General features: G+C 38.4%; 2 protein-coding genes across 7 annotated transcripts in view; one reads left to right on the top strand and one right to left on the bottom strand.

Annotated features, from left to right (window-relative positions):
* The window catches only part of LOC136250722 (uncharacterized), a 73,293-nt gene extending 72,208 nt beyond the window's left edge, over window positions 1–1,085 (bottom strand). For all 3 annotated transcript variants that reach the window (XM_066042950.1, XM_066042951.1, XM_066042952.1), the window contains exon 1: window positions 1,004–1,085. The gene's annotated coding sequence lies outside the window, so the exon portion shown is untranslated. The remainder of the gene's footprint in view (window positions 1–1,003) is intronic.
* A 33-nt stretch (window positions 1,086–1,118) lies between these two features.
* LOC136250719 (sorting nexin-14-like) overlaps window positions 1,119–20,102 on the top strand; it is an 80,724-nt gene continuing 61,740 nt past the window's right edge. For all 4 annotated transcript variants that reach the window (XR_010698679.1, XR_010698680.1, XM_066042947.1 and 1 more), the window contains exons 1-13: window positions 1,119–1,300; window positions 1,350–1,418; window positions 2,648–2,705; window positions 3,831–3,898; window positions 3,952–3,979; window positions 4,392–4,442; window positions 4,511–4,554; window positions 5,764–5,851; window positions 6,483–6,567; window positions 9,342–9,507; window positions 11,881–11,956; window positions 14,991–15,035; window positions 15,955–16,038. Coding sequence is in view for 2 of the 4 variants with exons in the window: in XM_066042947.1 (XP_065899019.1) it covers window positions 1,185–1,300; window positions 1,350–1,418; window positions 2,648–2,705; window positions 3,831–3,898; window positions 3,952–3,979; window positions 4,392–4,442; window positions 4,511–4,554; window positions 5,764–5,851; window positions 6,483–6,567; window positions 9,342–9,507; window positions 11,881–11,956; window positions 14,991–15,035; window positions 15,955–16,038 (978 nt within the window). In the remaining 2 variants the exon portion in view is untranslated. The remainder of the gene's footprint in view (window positions 1,301–1,349; window positions 1,419–2,647; window positions 2,706–3,830; window positions 3,899–3,951; window positions 3,980–4,391; window positions 4,443–4,510; window positions 4,555–5,763; window positions 5,852–6,482; window positions 6,568–9,341; window positions 9,508–11,880; window positions 11,957–14,990; window positions 15,036–15,954; window positions 16,039–20,102) is intronic.

Here is a 20,102-nt window from a genome sequence, read left to right as displayed (position 1 = left end):
TATCAAAAACCCTGCTCACATGATAATCAATGCAAGCTGACTGATTTCAGGTTTACTCCCATTTGTTTATTTTTCATGTGTATCACAAACAAAAGAATTACATGTACCTAACAGCCATCTTGATGAGCATTTTGCAATCCACTGCATGCTGTTGCATTGTTATTCTACACAGTATGGACCTCAATTGCAAATCCGCGAAAATTGCTCAACCAGCTCAGACTCGAAAATATTGCCCCTCGAAATATTTAGACTATACTTGTGCTGGCTCCAGCAGTCTACAGTCTCACAATGCGGCATACAAGAGGGTTTCCCTCGTAACTATAGAGAGTGCCAAACATTGTTTACATACTTAATTGTACGATTGTACACTACCATTACAGCCCTAGTGCACCCTAAAATCAACCCCTACACTCTGCATACCGACATAATGACAAGGAAAAGAGACGTGAATACCAACAACGGGTTCATGAAGTAGAGAATACCTCATTTACTCCCTTAATTTTTACTACTACTGGTGGAATGGGTGAGTTGCTACTCAGTTTTATAAGAGATTGGCCAACCTTTTGAGTGCAAAGCACAGTCTTTCTTATGGAATAGTGATGGGATGGCTGAGATGTAAATTAAGCTTCTCTTTGTTGAGGTCTGCAATTATGTGCATTCGTGGTGCCAGGTCCAGTTTGCGCTGTCCCATTGCTGAGGCACCGATTACTGTGCAAGTCGCTGAGGCCCATATTTAAGATAACTTGTTTTTTGTTTATTATGTCCTATTTTATCTTGTCATTAATTGAATTGTAAAAAAAAATTACAGCCCATTGTGTACCAATTAGCTAACCCAATTCAGTTATACGAGTGCCTGGTACAGTTCGAACATAAATGCGTTCGGGGGAGGGAGTACACAGACTGCACCTCGAACTGCACACCTAATTATTAGCGTCGATTGCTCGCTAAATTGTTATTGGCTATTGCTAGATCTATACAATACAATTTATAGCAAGGTTCTAACCTGTTAAGTCAGTAGTCCAAATGCAACACTAAATGACCGCTGCTCGCTGCTGGGGTCCGCGTACCTTCAACCCTCAGACGCCTACATGAAATAATTAAATTCCAAATAAGCGCTTTGATATTAAATATTTAATCGCTTACTCTCAATCCGATAAACGAGACTTGTAGAGACAGATATCATCATGCCCGCACAAGATAAGAATATAGTTTGTAGAAACAGAGTGGTACTTGCCTCTTTGAGGCAGATATTATATTTTTCCATGGTAATACTAGTGCTAGTTTCTTTTGAATACCAATGGTAAGTTGTTATCTGAACTGATGTAGTATTTCAGTGTGGTGTTTTACAGTTGGAGTAGATTACTGACAGGTGCCTGGCTAGTTGCTGCTGGAATCGGAGCTGCTTATATGTTTTTGTGGTATGTTGTCCTCCATCTTTAGTAATAATTTTACACCAATTAATGTGTTGTTGTGTGGAAAAGCATGGGGATTTGTGGTGATACTGCTCTAGACCCTTTGCAGGTGAACTGCTGCCATAGCAACATCCACCATCTTAGAGTACAACCCTGATAGAGTTACCTTCTATAAGAGTAAAACAATATCCAGGAAATACAGGTAGAGCTGCTTCTTCTGCATTCTACGGCAAAGGTTGACCGGGTTAAACTTACGCTCTTTCCTACACTATCAGCATTGCACAATGGGTTGTACTCCAAGATGGTGGATGTTGCTGTGGCAGCAGCTCACCTGCAAAGGGTCTATACATTCAGTAGGGTTTTGACATGATTAACTTGACTTCCTTGCATTTACTTTACATGTAAGTAGCCTTCTCACAAGTCCCTAGCAGGATATCAATTGTGATGACAGCAACTTGTAGTCATACAGTGTTTCTTTATGAGAACTAATGGCATGAATCTTTCCGTGACGACACTAAATAATAGCAAAACATAACCTTTCTACTGAATGTGTATGTTGTAATAGAGTAATTTACGAACTACTATATAGCGAGAAATTTTCGAGAAAAGAAAAGTGCTTGATTGATGAAAGTTAAACTACACAAAGTTTAATTGGATGAAGCTAACAATGGCGGCGTTGATTAGAATTTACTGTTTTGACTGTTCAGCATGGATATTGATAAATGCCCACCTGGCTGTACATGTGTCTAGCTACCTCTTCCTCCTTTGTAGCTTGAGCCTTGTTGTTGGCCCTTAATCCAAGTGGCCTGTGGATTGAGCCATAAATATTTGGTGTATTTTTAGCTCTTCTATGTGCAGGTGTATTTGCTACATACAGTATCATTTCACCCAAGCTAGGATAAATGATTATCTTAAGCTTTTGTGGTTTCGCTCATGAATTGTGTTCACCTTCCAGTGGCCCATGCAATGCCTAGCTAACACTAAGACCTAACTGATAAAGTAGAAAACATGCCACTTGAACTTTGTTTATATTTATCACTTCTAAGATGTAATATTATTGTCACTGTAGTTAACTAGCTATTTCTGATAGCTAAATTATATGAAAAATAATTATTTTGATGGCAAACATTTTCAAAAACGCATTGTTATTTTTGATTTTTTTTGGAAATTTAGCCTTTTGAAAATTTTCCGCTATACAGTACACTTGATGTATAATCCAGTTTATCATGTTATAGGAACAATGAACAGGTGCCTAATTTGCTGATACATCTACCTGTTCAGTCACTTGCAAAGGTATTAATTCTGTTGGCAGGTATACATGTGTCTCTATCAAGGTGTGTTTTGTGTTCAGTTTTGTCTGTAAGAGATATGACTAGTATTTATCCTTTGATAATGAATTAATCAAACATACTGTATTTGTGTTCATATTTGTAGAAGCATGTATTAGGGTTGTACTGATTCCCACGTTTTAGGCTTGTGTATTACCAATAGTTGCATGACTGATACCTGATTGTAGTAATCTATACACAGAATACTCTACACTTGTATTAAAAGTAATGCTTTGGGCTACTACTATGAGGTTGTGCACATAACATAAGACAAAGCTGCTAATTGGGCTGCAACTTTCATTGATTGTTTGATTTGTGGTCACCACAAACTATCAATAAATTACCCTTAACACCATCTCTCCAATTAGTTTCACATGGCCAGACCACTAATACTAGTTAAAGCACCGCCGCGAGTGCAATATGGGAAAAATACCACACCAGAGTGCTAATTTTTCCTATATTGCATGAGCACGGCAGTACTTTAACTGGTTTAAGTGCTTTCTGGTCATCTTTGTTTGAGCATTCATTTTGTAGACTCGACCTGTGTCAGTTTTCAGCCATCAGACAATTGATATAGTAAGTATATATAGTAGAAGTTTAGTCATAAAACAAACAGATACACTGTAGCATCGTTTTGGCTACTTCTGGCGATTTAAATGTTACGCACATGATCAACATTGCTGTATTTTCCATGCACAGTGCTGTATGGAAATTATTCATTCTCCATGTGTTGGTTCCTTCTTCCTTTACGTACAATGGAACCTCTCTTAAAAGACCCTCCCTGTAAAGCACACTGTACATTTAGTTTCTTTATAAAGGACAGTTTCTGAGGTCCCTATAGACCTTTTCTTCTAAAATGACAACCTTCTTATAACAGCATAATTCTGTCAAAATCACTTGGTCCAAAGTGCCCGTTAAATAGCGGTTCACCGTATACAGTAAGTTCTGGTTTGATTCCCGCCTATGACTTGTGGTTTTATTGCATACATAACTTATGCATCCAGGCACCAGATTATATTCAGAGACACAGTGGTGCAAACACATGTTTGTTGCCATATGTATGTATATGATTGATGTTGATTTTGTGTAGGATTCTGAAGCTAATGCCACCGAAGATGTTTGTGTAGTTTGTGGGCAAACTAACTGCATCAGACACAGGTAAACTCAGAACCATGGCTTCAATGGATTACACATTGTTTACTTATGTTCAGGAAGCTACCAAAACTGGAAGAATTTCAGGTACAGCTTTTAATTTCTCGCATTTCCTCCAGTTGTGAATTTGTTTTGGGAAACTATCTGTGCATGTTTGTGTTTCTGTCCGTATCCACATAGTAGTAGTTGTAGGCTTGGTACTTTATAGAAAGTTCTATGTTTCTATACTTGTAGAAAGATGTGAATTGTCTCAGAATATGCTATGGGGCTTTCCTACTGTACATACTGTATGAGCTATACAGGCTAGTGAAAATGTATTAGCGGTCGCTTGAGTGGTGTTTGTGTATGTGTTTGTGCTTTTGTAACTTCAAACATGCAATTGTAATCAAGTCACACAAGAAGCATGATTTAACAATAATGCAAGCTACTGTATATGCTGTAGCTGTTTTATTTTAATTTAGGTATATGAAGCAGAATATTATGATTTCTTTTTTTGTAGCCTTGGGAGACCATTAGAGTCCCAGTAGCTGTTAATAAGGCATTACTTGAGGTAAGATACGTGTACTACATAGTACATCCATAAACTTTGCTTACATGTAAAATTCTCCACACTGACAGTTTATAGAAGAGGTACTGCAAAAATACGTCTATGTGTGGTACAGGTTAGTTCAAAATGTACATACATGTGTGATACATATGTATGCAACTAAGCAGAAATAGGAGCGCTATACTAGTGGCAGATACAAGACAGTTGCACAACAGTGGCACGTGGAGTATTTAGGATATGGCCCCTGAGAAATACAGTAATTTTTTTTGGTATAGTATGGTGGTATGGTGATTTGTAATTGTATTGTACACTGTACAATCACTATTCCACTACTGATACACAGTGTTGGGAGTAACGCGTTACATAATATTATTACTTTTGTGGTAACTAAGTAATATAACAAAATACACTATAAAAACAGGTAATATAAGTCAAGTTACTTTACTTACTAATGTAACGCATTACCTAAGTAATATAGTTACTGTAACGAGTCTAATATTATTACTACGAGTAACAAAGTTACTAGTCTCGTTAGTAATCCACTGTGTAACGCCTAGCCACAACGAAGTAATGAAGCCTACTGAATGAAGCTTATTCACCAGCTTCTTACTTATAACCAAGATTTGTACATTGCCCAGCAACGCAATCATGTCATGTGATAAGGTGGTAGTTTCACACGTGACAGCTTAAGGCTGTGGACACAAAATAATATAATATGTAATATTATTATAGTTACTTTATTTTTTGGGTAATATGCAACTGTAACTAAATAGTTCTGTTGCAAGTAATATGTTACTTATAAAAAGTAACTGTTCCAACACTGCTGATTCATAATTTCTATATCAAGATTCTGGCTCATGCTATACAAGCTGTTATTGCGGCAATACTTGTGATGTACAAGCAGTGTTTTAAAGTACAGTATGCTATACAGTAGGTTAAATGTAGAGGAAATTCTCTGTCTGGCTCCTTAGATTGTATAGACATGGTGTGTATCTAGGGTATGATGAGGGAGCACTTACATACTTTTTGAGCAACTACATGTACGTATAGTAGAGAAAGCTACTTGTCCAAGTACAAAGCAAAGAAACTCTTAATTATATGCTATGCATGACCAACAAAGAGGCAATAACTAGTATAGCTAGCCAGGACAGGAGGAAAGACTTCATGGAATAGTAGTACTAAGAATCAATGGAGTTATAGCTAGCGGGTGCACTCTACATATTGAAACACTGCATACATTGTATCAAGCTACTGTATGTACACTGTTTGTATGTAAATGATTGCTTGGAGGTAGAATACTTATGTGGCTTTGTGTTTTACTCAGAGAGTATTGGAGTAATGAATCATTTGTTGATGTGCTACGATTGGGAATACGTTACACTGCAGCTAAAGTGTTCAGACGAGCTGAAAAGGTATTAATTACTTTTTTTTTTTTAAATCTGCATCAGCAAATGTTCAATTGGCAATATCTGCAATGATATTTTTTATTGATATGGTTACGTCACAAAGCAAATTGGTCATGCTAGTGTGGGGACTACGTACAGGAAGGTATAGGGTGAGGTAGTGTTTCACTATGATAGTGTTTAATTCGAAAAAGGGCGAAGGTGAGGCATATACAATGTAATACAACACAAATGGCATGAATTTTTATATGTCCTTTTGCATCATCATATATTATCTCTTATACAGTAGTATTTCCAACTGTAAAAAGTACAAACAATATTCATTTTCAATACTACGTGCCAAAGACTCTAAAGCCCCCACACTAATGTAGCCATTTTGTCAATTATGACATCACATTTCATCATTGTGGATATTGTTGCCGTATGACCTGACTTAAGATTCATATTTACTTTGTACTGGTTTAAATCAAACACATTTTCAGTTGCAGTCTGTATGTAAGCCTTTGAAGTATGCAGTATTTCTGTGTATTCAAACATCTGGACTAGTGTTATAGCCAGGGAAGGGCAAATTGTGGTTGTTCACCAAATTTTTGCCATAGTTTCTTCTGTACTGCTAATCTCTATCTTGTACTGTACACAGGTGGATATTCCTAAACTTGTCCTCAACAAACTACTGAGAGACATCACAGCACACTTACATGTCTACCTCTCAGCTAGGGAAAAAGGTACTATACTTTATCTACTGTATATGCCACATACGTGTAATACATGTACAGTATCATATATTTGTGTGGTAATTATCATCATAATTTGAGTTTTGCTAGTACTATGAGTTGCCATTGATTGTGATAGTTTGTTTTTTACATTAACATCTACAAAGCGTATGCACACATACAGTATTACACGCAAAGATGTCCCTGCAACAGTTTCAGATTACCATCCCTCTTCTGTCTGATGTCTAATGGAGTAGATTCCCTTGGCTCCAAGAAAACTTCTAAATAAATCAATTAATTTAATGAGTTATCGTGATAGAATGTCATTATTTAAACACCATAAACGATAAGAGTGTGTCAGTGGAGCAGTTGTAAAAGCTGGACAGAACAGCTGTAAAGGTCCTTGACCTCGGAAATCGAGTAATAAAAAGTAATGAAAAGGGAGGTCACCTACACTTGCAGCTACTGTGCCTGCCTGACCACAGTCGCAAGGCTGGAGGTCAAACAAAGCAGAGCACTGCCACCATTTACACCACAATGACAAACTCACCAGTAGGATTTGCCTTTTGGGGTTCCGACAACTGTGTGCCCTCTGTGCCATGTCTTTTCTTTTATCTTCAATCTTCGTCTTACTTCATTCAATGAAACCAGATTGAGGCATTAAATTTCCTTATCAACACTTTCCTTGAGCGGCATATTTAGATGCCACAAACTTGTTTAAGCACTTACACTCAGTAGATACCTGTAACCACACAATAGGTTCAATATCATGCCTATACACGTAGTATTGAACCTGTCGTGATGTGTCATTGTGATCAAATATATTCTCACGTGAGTGGCATTCTCTTGTGATGTGTCTCACTCTCACATGATGTGTATTCATGAGTCTATGAGTTGAGTGTTGCGCTTTCTCATCATTCAAATCTAGCGGCATAACAATATTAACGCTATCTTGGTTGATTAATAACGACCGTACACTAAGACATACCTCTTAGCAATCTGTTTACTTGATTGGTCTAGCTGTACTCATAATATTAAATGCTAGTAGAGTCAAAATATTAAATAGTGACAAACACCCTCGTAGGTGAAAGGGTGACTCGAGATACTCTGATACAGCAGTCACTCTAATAGAATAGTCACACTTGTTTTAGCTGTATGCTATAACAACCCAAACAAACTAGTATGTTGTAATTTTAAAATAAAGTAGCTAAGGGATCCAAGCGATAAAAAGTAGTGAAACAAGAGATGAATGATAGTATTCGATAGGAAAATCCCTACTTTGGCATTGATAATTTTTTTAATTAACAATTTTTAATATACTGTACTAGTAGTTATGAACAAGGCCTGAAATGATTGGCAAACAGTTGTACTGTATGTTACCGTGTACATAACCACATGTGGACTCACGTGGACTATTCATGTCATTACTTGTAGCACCATCATCCCTCAGAGGGCTATAAATTTAATGATAATATGTTTGAAGAAAGCAGCAAGTGAAAGAACATTAAAACCACTAACTTGTGTTGCACTGATATCCAAATTAGCCGATTATTCCGATAACCGATATTAAGCAACAGAATTAGCCGATTCTGATAACCGATCCGATATACACTAATAACACTAACACTCATCCTTATCCTCATCATTATTAAATGACTCATATTAATAACATAAGTATTGATATACAGCTCATTCTAGGCTAAAATGTAAAGTTAGATGTATATTACAAGTAAAGTTACTCATGGTAAGTACATTTTACTACTGCTATATGGTTGAGTCAAGTGGCTGGTACTACATAGAAACTTAAAACCTCAGTTTACTGTTGGGCATGGCCTTAAACATCACAGTTTATTATGGGCATGGCCTTAAACCTCACAGTTTATTATGGGCATGGCCTTAAACCTCACACTTTATTATGGGCATGGCCTTAAACCTCACACTTTATTATGGGCATGGCCTTAAACCTCACAGTTTATTATGGGCATGGCTTGTAGTCACTGCTAAACCATCCACACATAACTTAATTAAAATGCCAAATAACTTATGTCTAGCCTCCACCACATCATTATACTGTACTACACAGCACTGTGGAGGTTAATATCAGCTTTGATTTCATCAAAACCAATTAATCGGCTAGTAGCCAATATCAGCCCGATACCGAACCGATTATCGGTGCAACACTACCACTAACAGTAGACTGCACTAATAGCCCAGGCCTACCAGTATCTTTGAGATTACGCATTTATATTCCAAATCTGCTGGAAACAATCAAGATAGGTATTGTTCAAATGGAGCTCTTATAAAAAGAAAATGGTATACTGACTGAAGCATGGGAATGAAATAACCACAAGTACCGGTAGATAAAATTTGAGGCCAAAAACGAAAACGAATAGTTTATTATCTACTGTACCTCACCAGGGGCCAAAAATTTGTCAGACAACCCAAAGAGCACATATTGTGAGTGTGTTATTGTGGCATAAACTGGAGGTCGAATAATGTGTTGTTTAGTCTTTTGACTGTGGTCAGACAAGCTAGCAGGCAGGATACAGGCCAAAAATCAGTTTCTTTGGTTTTTAAATCAATTCTTATACTTTTGTAAAATAGATTTAATGGTAGATTTGACCTACATGTACATGTGGATACCAGTATGTACGCCAAGACTCTTTCTTTAAAGTACTTTCATAGCATAATGAATGTAACATTTTGGTGGCATAATTTTTTTAGGGGGGGGGGGGGGATCCCTACTACACAAAAGTGAATGATACTGTACTATTACATGTCTACAGTTCCAAAGAATGCTACAGTGGAGGAAATTGAAACTGCTGTGATTGAAGAATATGGTGTTAGCCTGCACAAGGCTCTTAGGGGTAGAGGAACTGAACAGAAGTACATGCAGCATTTGGTAGAATCTGTGATGCCACACCTTCTACCACCTGATGCAATACAGTCAAAGTGAGTTATGTCAGTACAAGCTTAATGATATACATAATAGTGAATCTCTATTCTAACACAAAGAGAGACAAATACAACCTTTTGCGGTAGTCCCACCTACCATGTGCAGCTTTGATTCAAATTGATTGGTCATGGTAGGACCAGGTATAACATAGTTGAGTCTGGTATCAACTGGAGACATCATACAGTAGTGTTGTTGGTGGCAAACAACTGTTGCTAATTTTATAGAAGTTGGCCTAGTAAATTCATGGTCACCACCCTTCCTGCTGAATGTGGCAACCAAGTGGTAGGTACGATTAGCAGTACAGACCACAAACAAAAATGGTAAACCATATCCAAATCAAATGCTTCATCCTTGATCCTTTAGTAAACATTGTAGGACATTGCGTCTGGCCAAACTTTCATTATGGTCAGACATGCAGGCCATTTGAGTGGCAAATGTCTAGTGACTGACTGTTGTGACTGTCTCAGCAAGAGTCTCAAAGTGTCCACCATGAATTTTTAATCCACCAATGTATAGTTTTAGTCCTGTATTCACTTGCACGTACCAGTACGTATTAAGATATTACAAATGAAGAAAGGACAATGAGACAAGCGCTTGTAACACATGTACCTTTAACATAACAAATATGTTTGAACTCTCCATGAACAGATGAACAAGATGGTATGTACCGTAATTTGCTTTGTTTTTGTGCAAAAAAAAATTTGTGATAATATTTTTCACGATAAAAAAATTCACTTAACATATCGTTACACTGAACAAAATCCATTACTTGACTGCTCTATTAGAGTACTAGTATATTAAAAATTATAAATTTAAAACTGAAGTAGGGATCCAAGCGGTAAAAAGTAGTGAAACAAGAGATGAACGATAGTAGCTATTACAGCATAAAAATCCCTACTTTGGCATGGTATAGCAAACATTTTTGTCCAATGCCAAAGAAGGGATTTCCCACCAAGCTATGCTGTATTAGCTACTATCGTTCATCTCTTGTTTCACTACTTTTTACCGCTTGGATTCCTACTTCATTTTTTAAATTTATAATTTTTAATATACTAGTTTGTTTAATTTTTGTCAAAGCATACAGCTAGCTATAAACATGTGACTGTTCTATTAGGGTGACTGCTGTATTAGAGTATCTCAAGTCAGTCTGCAAAGATGTGTGCTTGCCCATGGTCATCGTGATTTCGATCGATTATTAGAGTCAGCCTTCCAACTTGAAGGTGTGTGGTCACTGACTAGCTATTCCGTCACCTAGCATAAAAGGGGTGTGTTATCGTGGTTTCAATCGATAGATTGATAATGCATAGAATAAAGAATGGGCGTGATTATTATTATTTTGATCTTGTGAACTATCGTGAAGATACAGGATTTTTTTTTTCAGGTAGTTATCTAGTGACTCTTCCTCCAGACAGTAGCATAGTCTAAGTGCCTTAAATAATCTATTACGCTACTTAAAGAAAGTGTTGATACGGAAAATTAACGCCTTGATATGGTTTTGTTGTATGAAGAAGAAGACAAGCAGCCTGATTGAAGATGAAAGAAGAGACAAGGCGCAGAGGACCTACACTTGTCAGAACCCCAAAAGGCACATCCCACTGGTGAATTTGTTATTGTGGTGTAAAATGGTGGCCGTGCGCTGCATCATTTGGCCTGTAACCTTGCGACTGTGGTCAGTGAGTGAGGCAGTGAGTGAGGCAGTGAGTGAGGCAGTGAGGCTAAAATTCAAGTTTTGGCGATATTTTTAACATTTTATATCCAGCCACTTGTAAGTGTTTTGTTGCATTTGATGCTGTTTTATGTATTATGTGGACTAGTACTATTCCGTAAAGGTGATTTTTGTGGCATAAAATATCTCTAGGGTGATTTTTAAAAGCAGAATTTTGAGCGGCGTGCGAAAGTTTCACTGCAATCCCTATTTAAACAGTACTACCGTACCGTTTGATATCTTGAGTAGCACTGATTGGTATGTAGCTACAGAAGGAAAAGCAATTTTAGTCACACTCTTGATGCTTACTGTGTCTTATAGGCTATCCAAAAACTATAGTATGGCAGTAAGCCACACAGTTATAAATACTGGGAAACTTTTTTTGCCAGTTACACAAAAAAATTGCGAAAGAAATTTTTGTACAGTTTATATTAATTTACACAAAAAAGTGAATTATATAATTAATTTGATCACAGATTGCACCAGTGCAGCGTATGTAATTTGTTTTATTTTTCATCTTAGAATCATTGTTGGTGTAAACTATACAAGTTTTTGCTGAGACGACCACATTTGTCTCTGTTAAGTCATTGATACTGTATTTTCAGCCACAAATTGTATATCATAAACTAGACATACATAATTGGTTAAAATTGTTTGTACACAGGTTAATCAAGAAACTGATACAACAAATATTTACTGATGATATATTCCTACAAGCATTGAATTATGTTACCAAACCAGTGAGTTATTTTAAATGTACTGTATACATTTGTAAATGTGTATCTAAACCAAAACAGCCAAGCTGTAAAAAAAGAGTGTGGCCCCCAAGAAGGCCAAGATTCCTAGGATTCGGCACCAAATTCACCTGAATTGTCGTAATTAAAATTTTTGCCATTAACCATCACAGCCCTTTCTTGGCCGCCACCTTGGATTTCACATCTTTTTTCACCTTAGCCTTCTTGGGGGCTGCACTCTTTTATTACAGTTTGGCTGTTTTGGTTTAGATATCACTTCTTTTTGCATTGCAAGCCACAAAGCTGGTCATAAACTGGCTTTGGTGTTTCCTTTTAACTTGTTGTTTTTCTTTACTGCAGGAATTGTGGAACAAAGAAAGTAATTGTGTGTATAACTTTTGTCTAATTAAATATTTGTATATTTATCACTGAATGATCATTAAGGTGACTTCTTACATCACTGAACTGTAGCTTAAACTCTCATTGTTTGTAGCTGAACTCCTTTCAGGGTGATTTGTTTCTAGCTGAACTCTCTACAGGATGATTTGTTTCTAGCTGAACTCTCTACAGGGTGATTTGTTTGCAGCTGAACTCTCTATATGGTGGTTTCTTTGTAACTGAACTCTCTACAAGGCGACTTGTTCTAGCTGAACTCTCTACAGTGTGGCTGAACTCTCTACAGGGTGATTTGCTTGTAGCTGAACTCTCTACAAGATGATTTGTTTCTAGCTGATCTCTCTATAGTGTAACTTGTTTGTAGCTGAACTCTCTACAGGATGGTTGCTTTGTAGCTGATCTCTCTACAGGGTGACTTGTTTCTAGCTGAACTCTGGATGACTTGTTTCTAGCTGATCACTGGATGACTTATCTCTCTACACGGTGACTTGTTTTTAATATATGTTTGTAATTGAACTCTCTACAGGATTGTTTCTTTGTAGTTGATCTCTCTACAGGGTGACTTGTTTCTAGCTGATCTCTCTGCAGGGTGAACTTGTTTCTGGCTGAACTCTCTACAGATGATTAATGTTTGCAGCTGAACTCTCTACATGGTGGTTTCTTTGTAACTGAACTCTCTATAAGGTGATGTCTTCTAGCTGATCTCTCTACTGGATGGCTTGTTTCTAGCTGATCTCTCTATAGAGTTATAACTTTCTCTATAGAATTATAACATGTTTGTATAGCTGAACTCTTTACAGGGTGATTTTTTGATTGGTTGCTGAACTCTCCAGCTACACGGTGACTTGTTTGTACTACAGAGTGACTTGTTTGTACTACAGAGTGACTTGTTTGTACTACAGAGTGACTTGTTTGTAGCTGAACTCTCTACAGACTGACTTACTTGTAGCTGAACATTGTATAAAGTAGCATGTTTGTAGCTGATCTATATAGATGAACTCTCTACTCGGTAGCTTTTATGTAGCTGAACTCTCTACACAGTGACTTGTTTGTAGCTGAATTCTCTACAGGGTAACTTGTTTATAGCTGAACTCTCTTCAGTGTGACTTATAATGTTCTGAATGTCTATAGCAACATATTTGTAGCTGAACTCTCTACAGGGTGATTTGCTTGTAGCAGAATTGTCTATACGATTAACTGTTTGTAACTGAACTCCCTACAGAATAACTTGCAATGTAATATAATTCTATAATGGAGTAAGTTATAAATGTAGCTGAATGCTCTATTAGGGTGACTGTTCTATTAGAGTATCTCGATCTCGCATTTGCTACACATAGTTGGCTTTGGAATCATAACTCAGTGGTTTGTAATTCGATTCTTCTGTAGTACTACAAGGACTTTCTATGTTAATTATTCCAGCTACACACCAATTTTCAGCTCATTGCTCTAAGCGGTTTGTCTGGTAGGCATGAAAACTAATGGTTTTTTTTTATTCATAAAAATCAATCGCGTGATTGTGACACAGGTTGGGTTTTGTGTCATATCTCGATGGCCTTTAACTGGATTCCTTTCAAACCGCAACAAGGCACTCCTACGATGGTTACTCCATCTACATAGTAATTTTCAACTCATTTTCTCCAAGTGGTTTACCCTGTAGGCGTGACAGACCTTCGACCTTATTTTACGCAAATAATCAGTCATAACTCTGTGAATGTTCATTGGATTCCTACCAAACTTGGTACTGAGAATCGCCTTAATGAGCCCTTTAAGTGTGCTAAATTTCAGCCCAATCGGAGCACGCATTCGTGTTTTATGGCGGATTTTGCGAAGTGTGCGAAAAGAATAAGAAAAACCCCAAACTTTGGCCGCTCATATCTCGGAAATGGCTGGATCAATTTTCTTCAAATTTGGAATGTCTACCTAGCCGGCACTTCTGTAGCAAATTTGGTTTCAATCAGATAAGGGATCACGGAGCTACGATATACTCACGGTGTGGCACGCTGGCTTCTTGGGCCGCACGACACACTACCGTGTGTCTTGATGTACAGGGGTGTAATGAATTTTTCTATCAAAAAGTTCCTGCATAACGTATACATTTATGTTCACATTGCATTTATAGTGTGTCTATATATGTGTCTATTTGTACGTACAAAATTGTCAGACCTTTATTGCTATGTACTACATAATAGTTAGACGCCAAGAACCAGGGTTCTACGGGATTTAGAAAACTCGAAGGCCCTGGGCTGTAGCGCCTGAGGGTTTTTTAAATCCCGTATAACCCAGTGGTTCTTGATGTCTAACTTATTTAGACTACAACTCGTTATTTTACCTTGAGTTGACAGCTGCTTGTAAATGGGAAATGTATGGCTAATTACTAGAAACAAGCCCTCTACACCTCCCTACATGGCGGGACCTCAGCGTGGCTGTTGCTACCCGTTTAAACGCCCATGCGTTGCCAATGTTACAGGCGCGTGCTATGTATCGAAGTACTGGATTCCTTTGAGTATCAACCTTGTTGTAGTCTAAAAATGGCATATGATCTTAGTCTGCTACATGATGTTTCACACAGACATTATGAAATACTATAATGGTGTGCACTACTATGCATAAATTCTATTATAGATGCTTATTCTTGTAATTACAGGACTTTATTAATAAATTTGTACTACTAATACTGGATAAAGAATCGGTATGTGACCATGGTGATACGTACATATGTACTGTACATGCACACAACCCTGTAGAAATGCCATGGTACATGTTGTTGTTTATATTATGAGTTATGTAGGTATAAGAGTGACTGGTGCTATATTACAACATACCGTAAATTGGGAACTTTTTGTTCCAAGATACAGTAAATTTAGTTGTACATACACTGTATATTCATAGTGTTATATTTTCATGGACAAAATATTTCACCAGTGAATTTTCTGTGCAACAAATAATTAAGCATGTATAGCTATATTCACCTCGATGCTGTATCTGCAGTCAGCACACCATTGTCGGGTTTAGAGAAGACCCTTGCTTTGAAGGCTTCACTGCATTGCCCTGATGAAGCCATAATTTTTAGAGACACGTAGTAGTTACACTGCGTTCCTAGTTAAGCAGAGAGTTTATCAAGGTACAATGTTATATCAGTTGTATGATGAATGTGTAGTTGAATGGATGCCTGTAGCTAGGTCTGCCACAACCTCTCTATTCACAGCTACAATTGTGTGCAAACTAATCCTACCAAAGAGGGGGACCCTATAGGACTTGGCAAGCCATTCTTTCTTTTTCTTCATCTTACTCATTTCTGTTCTGACCTGTGTAAATACTTCCAAAAACTTAATGTCAAGCCACCAAACAATTTTTCGTAAGTATAAAATATTCACACATGTAAACATTACATGTAATTTATTTTCATTGGTTGACGCATCAACCACCTACTGTCAATTTCCCGATCTACTGTATACTGTACGTACAGTGTACTATGCAGTAGCTGTTATTTTGATTTTCTCCAACATTTTCTTTATGTACATACATGTATGTATATAAGATTTGTACTGTAAATACAGCTATTGTTGTGTACATCCCTACAGTCAGTGTGTTTTTATATATTTTCATAGAGTATGGTAAAAGCAGAGCATCCTACACCTCCCATTGTACTGCTGGATGGTCTACTGACTGTACCAAGCAGCAGTGTAGTGTCAGTAAGTGTGTGTGTGTGTGTGTGTGTGTGCATGTGTGTGTGTTGTACGAAGTATACATGCATCTATTTATGGAGTGTATCATAAATAACCGTTTGAACTGAGAAAGTGCTCACACCTGCATAATCGACTGAAACTATGTGTACTATATAAATATGCACAATATCAATGTATCATCAGCTGTTGGGGTTTTCTTTTGTACAGGTTATTGTAACTATATGTTCATGTACACTGTAGGTACAGTATGTAAACAGCCATGTGTGATGCTTTAATACTGTATGTAACACTTTCACACCTCAGATCAAAGGAGCCACCCGACCTCTAGCCGGGCTATGTACGAAATGTAGCTGGGGTACATGTGGGCAGCGAATATATAGACATTAAGGCCGAAATCGACTGTGGGGATTGATTATTATTCATGTGATTAGGATGCACGACTTGGATTTTGCCATGAAAACCACTCAGCCTATAGAGCATTTTGTTATCCTTGCCATCCTACGAGTTGAAAAATGTTGGGCAAGATGAGAAGTAGTGCTATACATGTAGCTCATTCATTGATAGTTTCTGCATGTTGCTATACATGTAGCTCATTCATTGATAGTTTCTGCATGTTTTTGAATACGGACACACCCCCATCATGAAGCTATCACTCTGCGATTCAATAGCACTGATTAAAACATTAAACTCGCGTAACCAAAATTCTCCGTGATATCTCTAGGATATGTCCATTCATCGTAACCGAACATAACCAGAACATACTAGCTGCTGATCCCATAATCAAAAATTTTAGGTATGCATGTATAATATATCCAGTGGCTGCACTCGTATTGGCTTGGGTGATTGATTGCCCTGTAGACTATCAGCCTGATGATAATAGCTGTAACACGGGGCATGAGGGCTTTGCCTGATACATGTATGTATGCCCGACTGTCTGAGGCAATCCTCGGGCAGTCAGGCATACATATCAGGCAAAGCCCTCATGCCCATGTTACAACTATTACGTGTATAATATGTAATACAGTAGCCAAGGATTACTCGTTGTAGTAATATTTTTAACCAGCCGCATACTCCACAGCCGGCCAAAGGCCAGCGGCCAGCTGTGGGGCATGCGCCTGGTTAGGCCAGCTGTGCGGCATGCGCCTGGTTACTGTAATTGTTTTGGAAGGAGTGTGTGTTGTGTGTTGTGTTGTGTGTGTGTGTGTGTGTGTGTGTGTGTGTGTGTGTGTGTGTGTGTGTGTGTGTGTGTGTGTGTGTGTGTGTGTGTGTGTGTGTGTCATTTCGTCCATGTGAGCAAACAGTTTTGTGTCAAAAAGCAGCCTGCATATGTGAAATGAGGCTTTGTATTACACCAAGAGTTCATATAATATTATAGTATTACAAGTATAAGAAAAAATTACAGTGTATAGTGCTGCAATAAAAAGTACTGAAACAAACTGGATTGTAGTAGTACGTAATGTCCAAATACTGTAAAGCAATAAGAAGTGAATATCCCTACTGTGCTACACTCAATGCACAGTAGGGATATTCACTTCTTAGTGTTTTACAGTATTTGGACATTACGTACTACTCCAATCCAGCTTGTTTCAGTACTTTTTATTGCAGCACTATACACTGTCCCTACTCTAATTTAAAATTCCTAATTTTTTCTTATACTTGTTTGTGAAGTTTTTTTGCAAGCTCATGACCACAAAATAGCCTGCTTTTCACAAAACCAGTCACAATACTTTTAAGAGTTAATCACAGCACGATTATGACTATACAATAACAACTGATCAGTGGGCGTGGCTCTACATAAGCCTGCAGACAATAATGGACATGGATTCGTGCATACCTACAGACTGATGAATGGGCGTGGCTACCATATAATTACAGACAGTAATTTACGTAAGTGGCATGGCTCACGAAAGAAGCAGGGATATGCTATGATAGAGACAATTATAACGGTCGGTCACCGGACATTTGTCAGGCTAATTGACCTTTTTTGGCAGCCCATTAAGCTATTTGATTGGTCATCATTGTCTGGTCATTAGTCTTGGCTTGTGTAGGAAGACTTTCCTAACTCTATTAGCCAAAACCATAATATCAACTCTTAAGTTTATTCATTGGGATACTTGGGAAGTATAATAACAATCACTCACTTCTTTATGAAGCCTTAAAGAAAGGTGTCTGGCATTTTCTGTTTTTTCTTGTACTCTAATGCATAAATCTCTTATCATTATATTGAGATGGCAAGTAGGAAGCACAGTTTCTCTGCAACAGAGTCATCTGCAAATTCAATGAAAGACTCTCAAGGGCTACTTCTGACAAGTGGAAGAGGGAAATGAAGTACCTCACCAGACAATGACATGGCTATGCTTTGAACTTGAGAGGGACACATACACTCACGAAGGAACTTCTCCTCTACTGGCTCATCCTAAGTAATGTGATTGACCATGCCCACAAGTGTCAGATGCACACAAGGCTACTATGCCGAAACTGAAGGATGAACAGGTAAGAAAAAGTGGCTCATCTGTAGCATTAAGCAAAAAGGTTTGACATTTGCTATTATGGCGGTTAAGGAAAGCATCTCACTTGCCAAATACCCTGCAATTATAGAACTTGAGAACAGGAATAGTGTGCTGGGTCCAGCTGTATGGCTGTATGAAGATGACTGACTTATTATTAATAATATGCCTAAAAAACTTGAAAAATATCAATCTTACAGTACTCATTTTTCAAAAATTTCCTGGCAGGGCATGCCCCCAGACCCCCCTAGAAAAGGCATGCCTCCCCTGTCATGTCTGACCATCATAATAATATGTCAGATCAATTTTTGGTATGGACTGACAAAGTGTCAGACCACTTCAGAATAATTATAATTGTCTCTGCTATGGCATGTAGTAACATGTCCACATTTAATTTAGCACATGTCTACAGACAGTAATTTACATAAGTGGGTATGGCTCATGAAAGAAGCAGGGGCTATGCTATGACGTGCAGTAACTCGTCTACATTTAGTTTAGCAAATGGGGTCAGACCCGAATAATCTGTAAAGCGGGACCTGGATGACCCGACTCAGTTTAACAGTGTTACTAAATAAACTATATTTATTGACTTACACATTGCTATATAGTTCGCCACGAGTTGCGCTCACTGATCGATATCAACAGCAAGTCACGTACACGTGTGTTTGGTACACCTGGCGACCACGTGTATTCAAATAGTTTGATGCTATATACACTGGTAGATGGAAGCCGTACTGTAGTCTATTAACACTCAGCGGTAGAACCTTGACTGATGGGTATGGTAAAGAAGGATAAAAGGTAATTACGACAATAGCGCAAGCATTGTATGTTTATCAATATAGCAAAGGTTTTTTTCTTACATGTAAGTGATCTAGAAACATTTCTGCGAAATAATTAAGGTTGTAGCTGTAGCCAGTTTTCCGCTACGCTTGACTGAAGACGTCAGGCAGGCAGGCAGGCAGGCAGGCAGGCAGGCAGGCAGGCAGGCAGGCAGGCAGGCAGGCAGGCAGGCAGGCAGGCAGGCAGGCAGGCAGGCAGGCAGGCAGGCAGGCAGGCAGGCAGGCAGGCAGGCAGGCAGGCAGGCAGGCAGGCAGGCAGGCAGGCAGGCAGGCAGGCAGGCAGGCAGGCAGGCAGGCAGGCAGGCAGGCAGGCAGGCAGGCAGGCAGGCAGGCAGGCAGGCAGGCAGGCAGGCAGGCAGGCAGGCAGGCAGGCAGGCAGGCAGGCAGGCAGGCAGGCAGGCAGGCAGGCAGGCAGGCAGGCAGTAGAAATTCCATTGACTATAAATTTAAATAAAAATTCTGTAGCAACTTGACAGAAATGTTTTGGGTCGATCTGAAGACACTTTTGGGCTTGGTTTTACCCAACCAATACTGTCATGTTGTTGTGAGGAAAAATTGTGGCAGGTCTTTGGGTTATATTATATCACAGATCGCCCCCACACCTTCGATGTCCCTACTTTATGAACTCCTGATTACACTTTAAGCTATATGGGTCATTCCATGTCAAATCACCGAGAAATTGTAGGGTCACCTCTTGGACTTTGATGAAACTTGGTATGTTTGT

The sequence above is a fragment of the Dysidea avara genome, chromosome 3 (assembly GCF_963678975.1).
Source record: "Dysidea avara chromosome 3, odDysAvar1.4, whole genome shotgun sequence".
In the NCBI taxonomy this organism is placed as follows: Eukaryota; Metazoa; Porifera; class Demospongiae; order Dictyoceratida; family Dysideidae; genus Dysidea; species Dysidea avara.
This window is presented reverse-complemented; position numbering and strand designations above follow the sequence as displayed.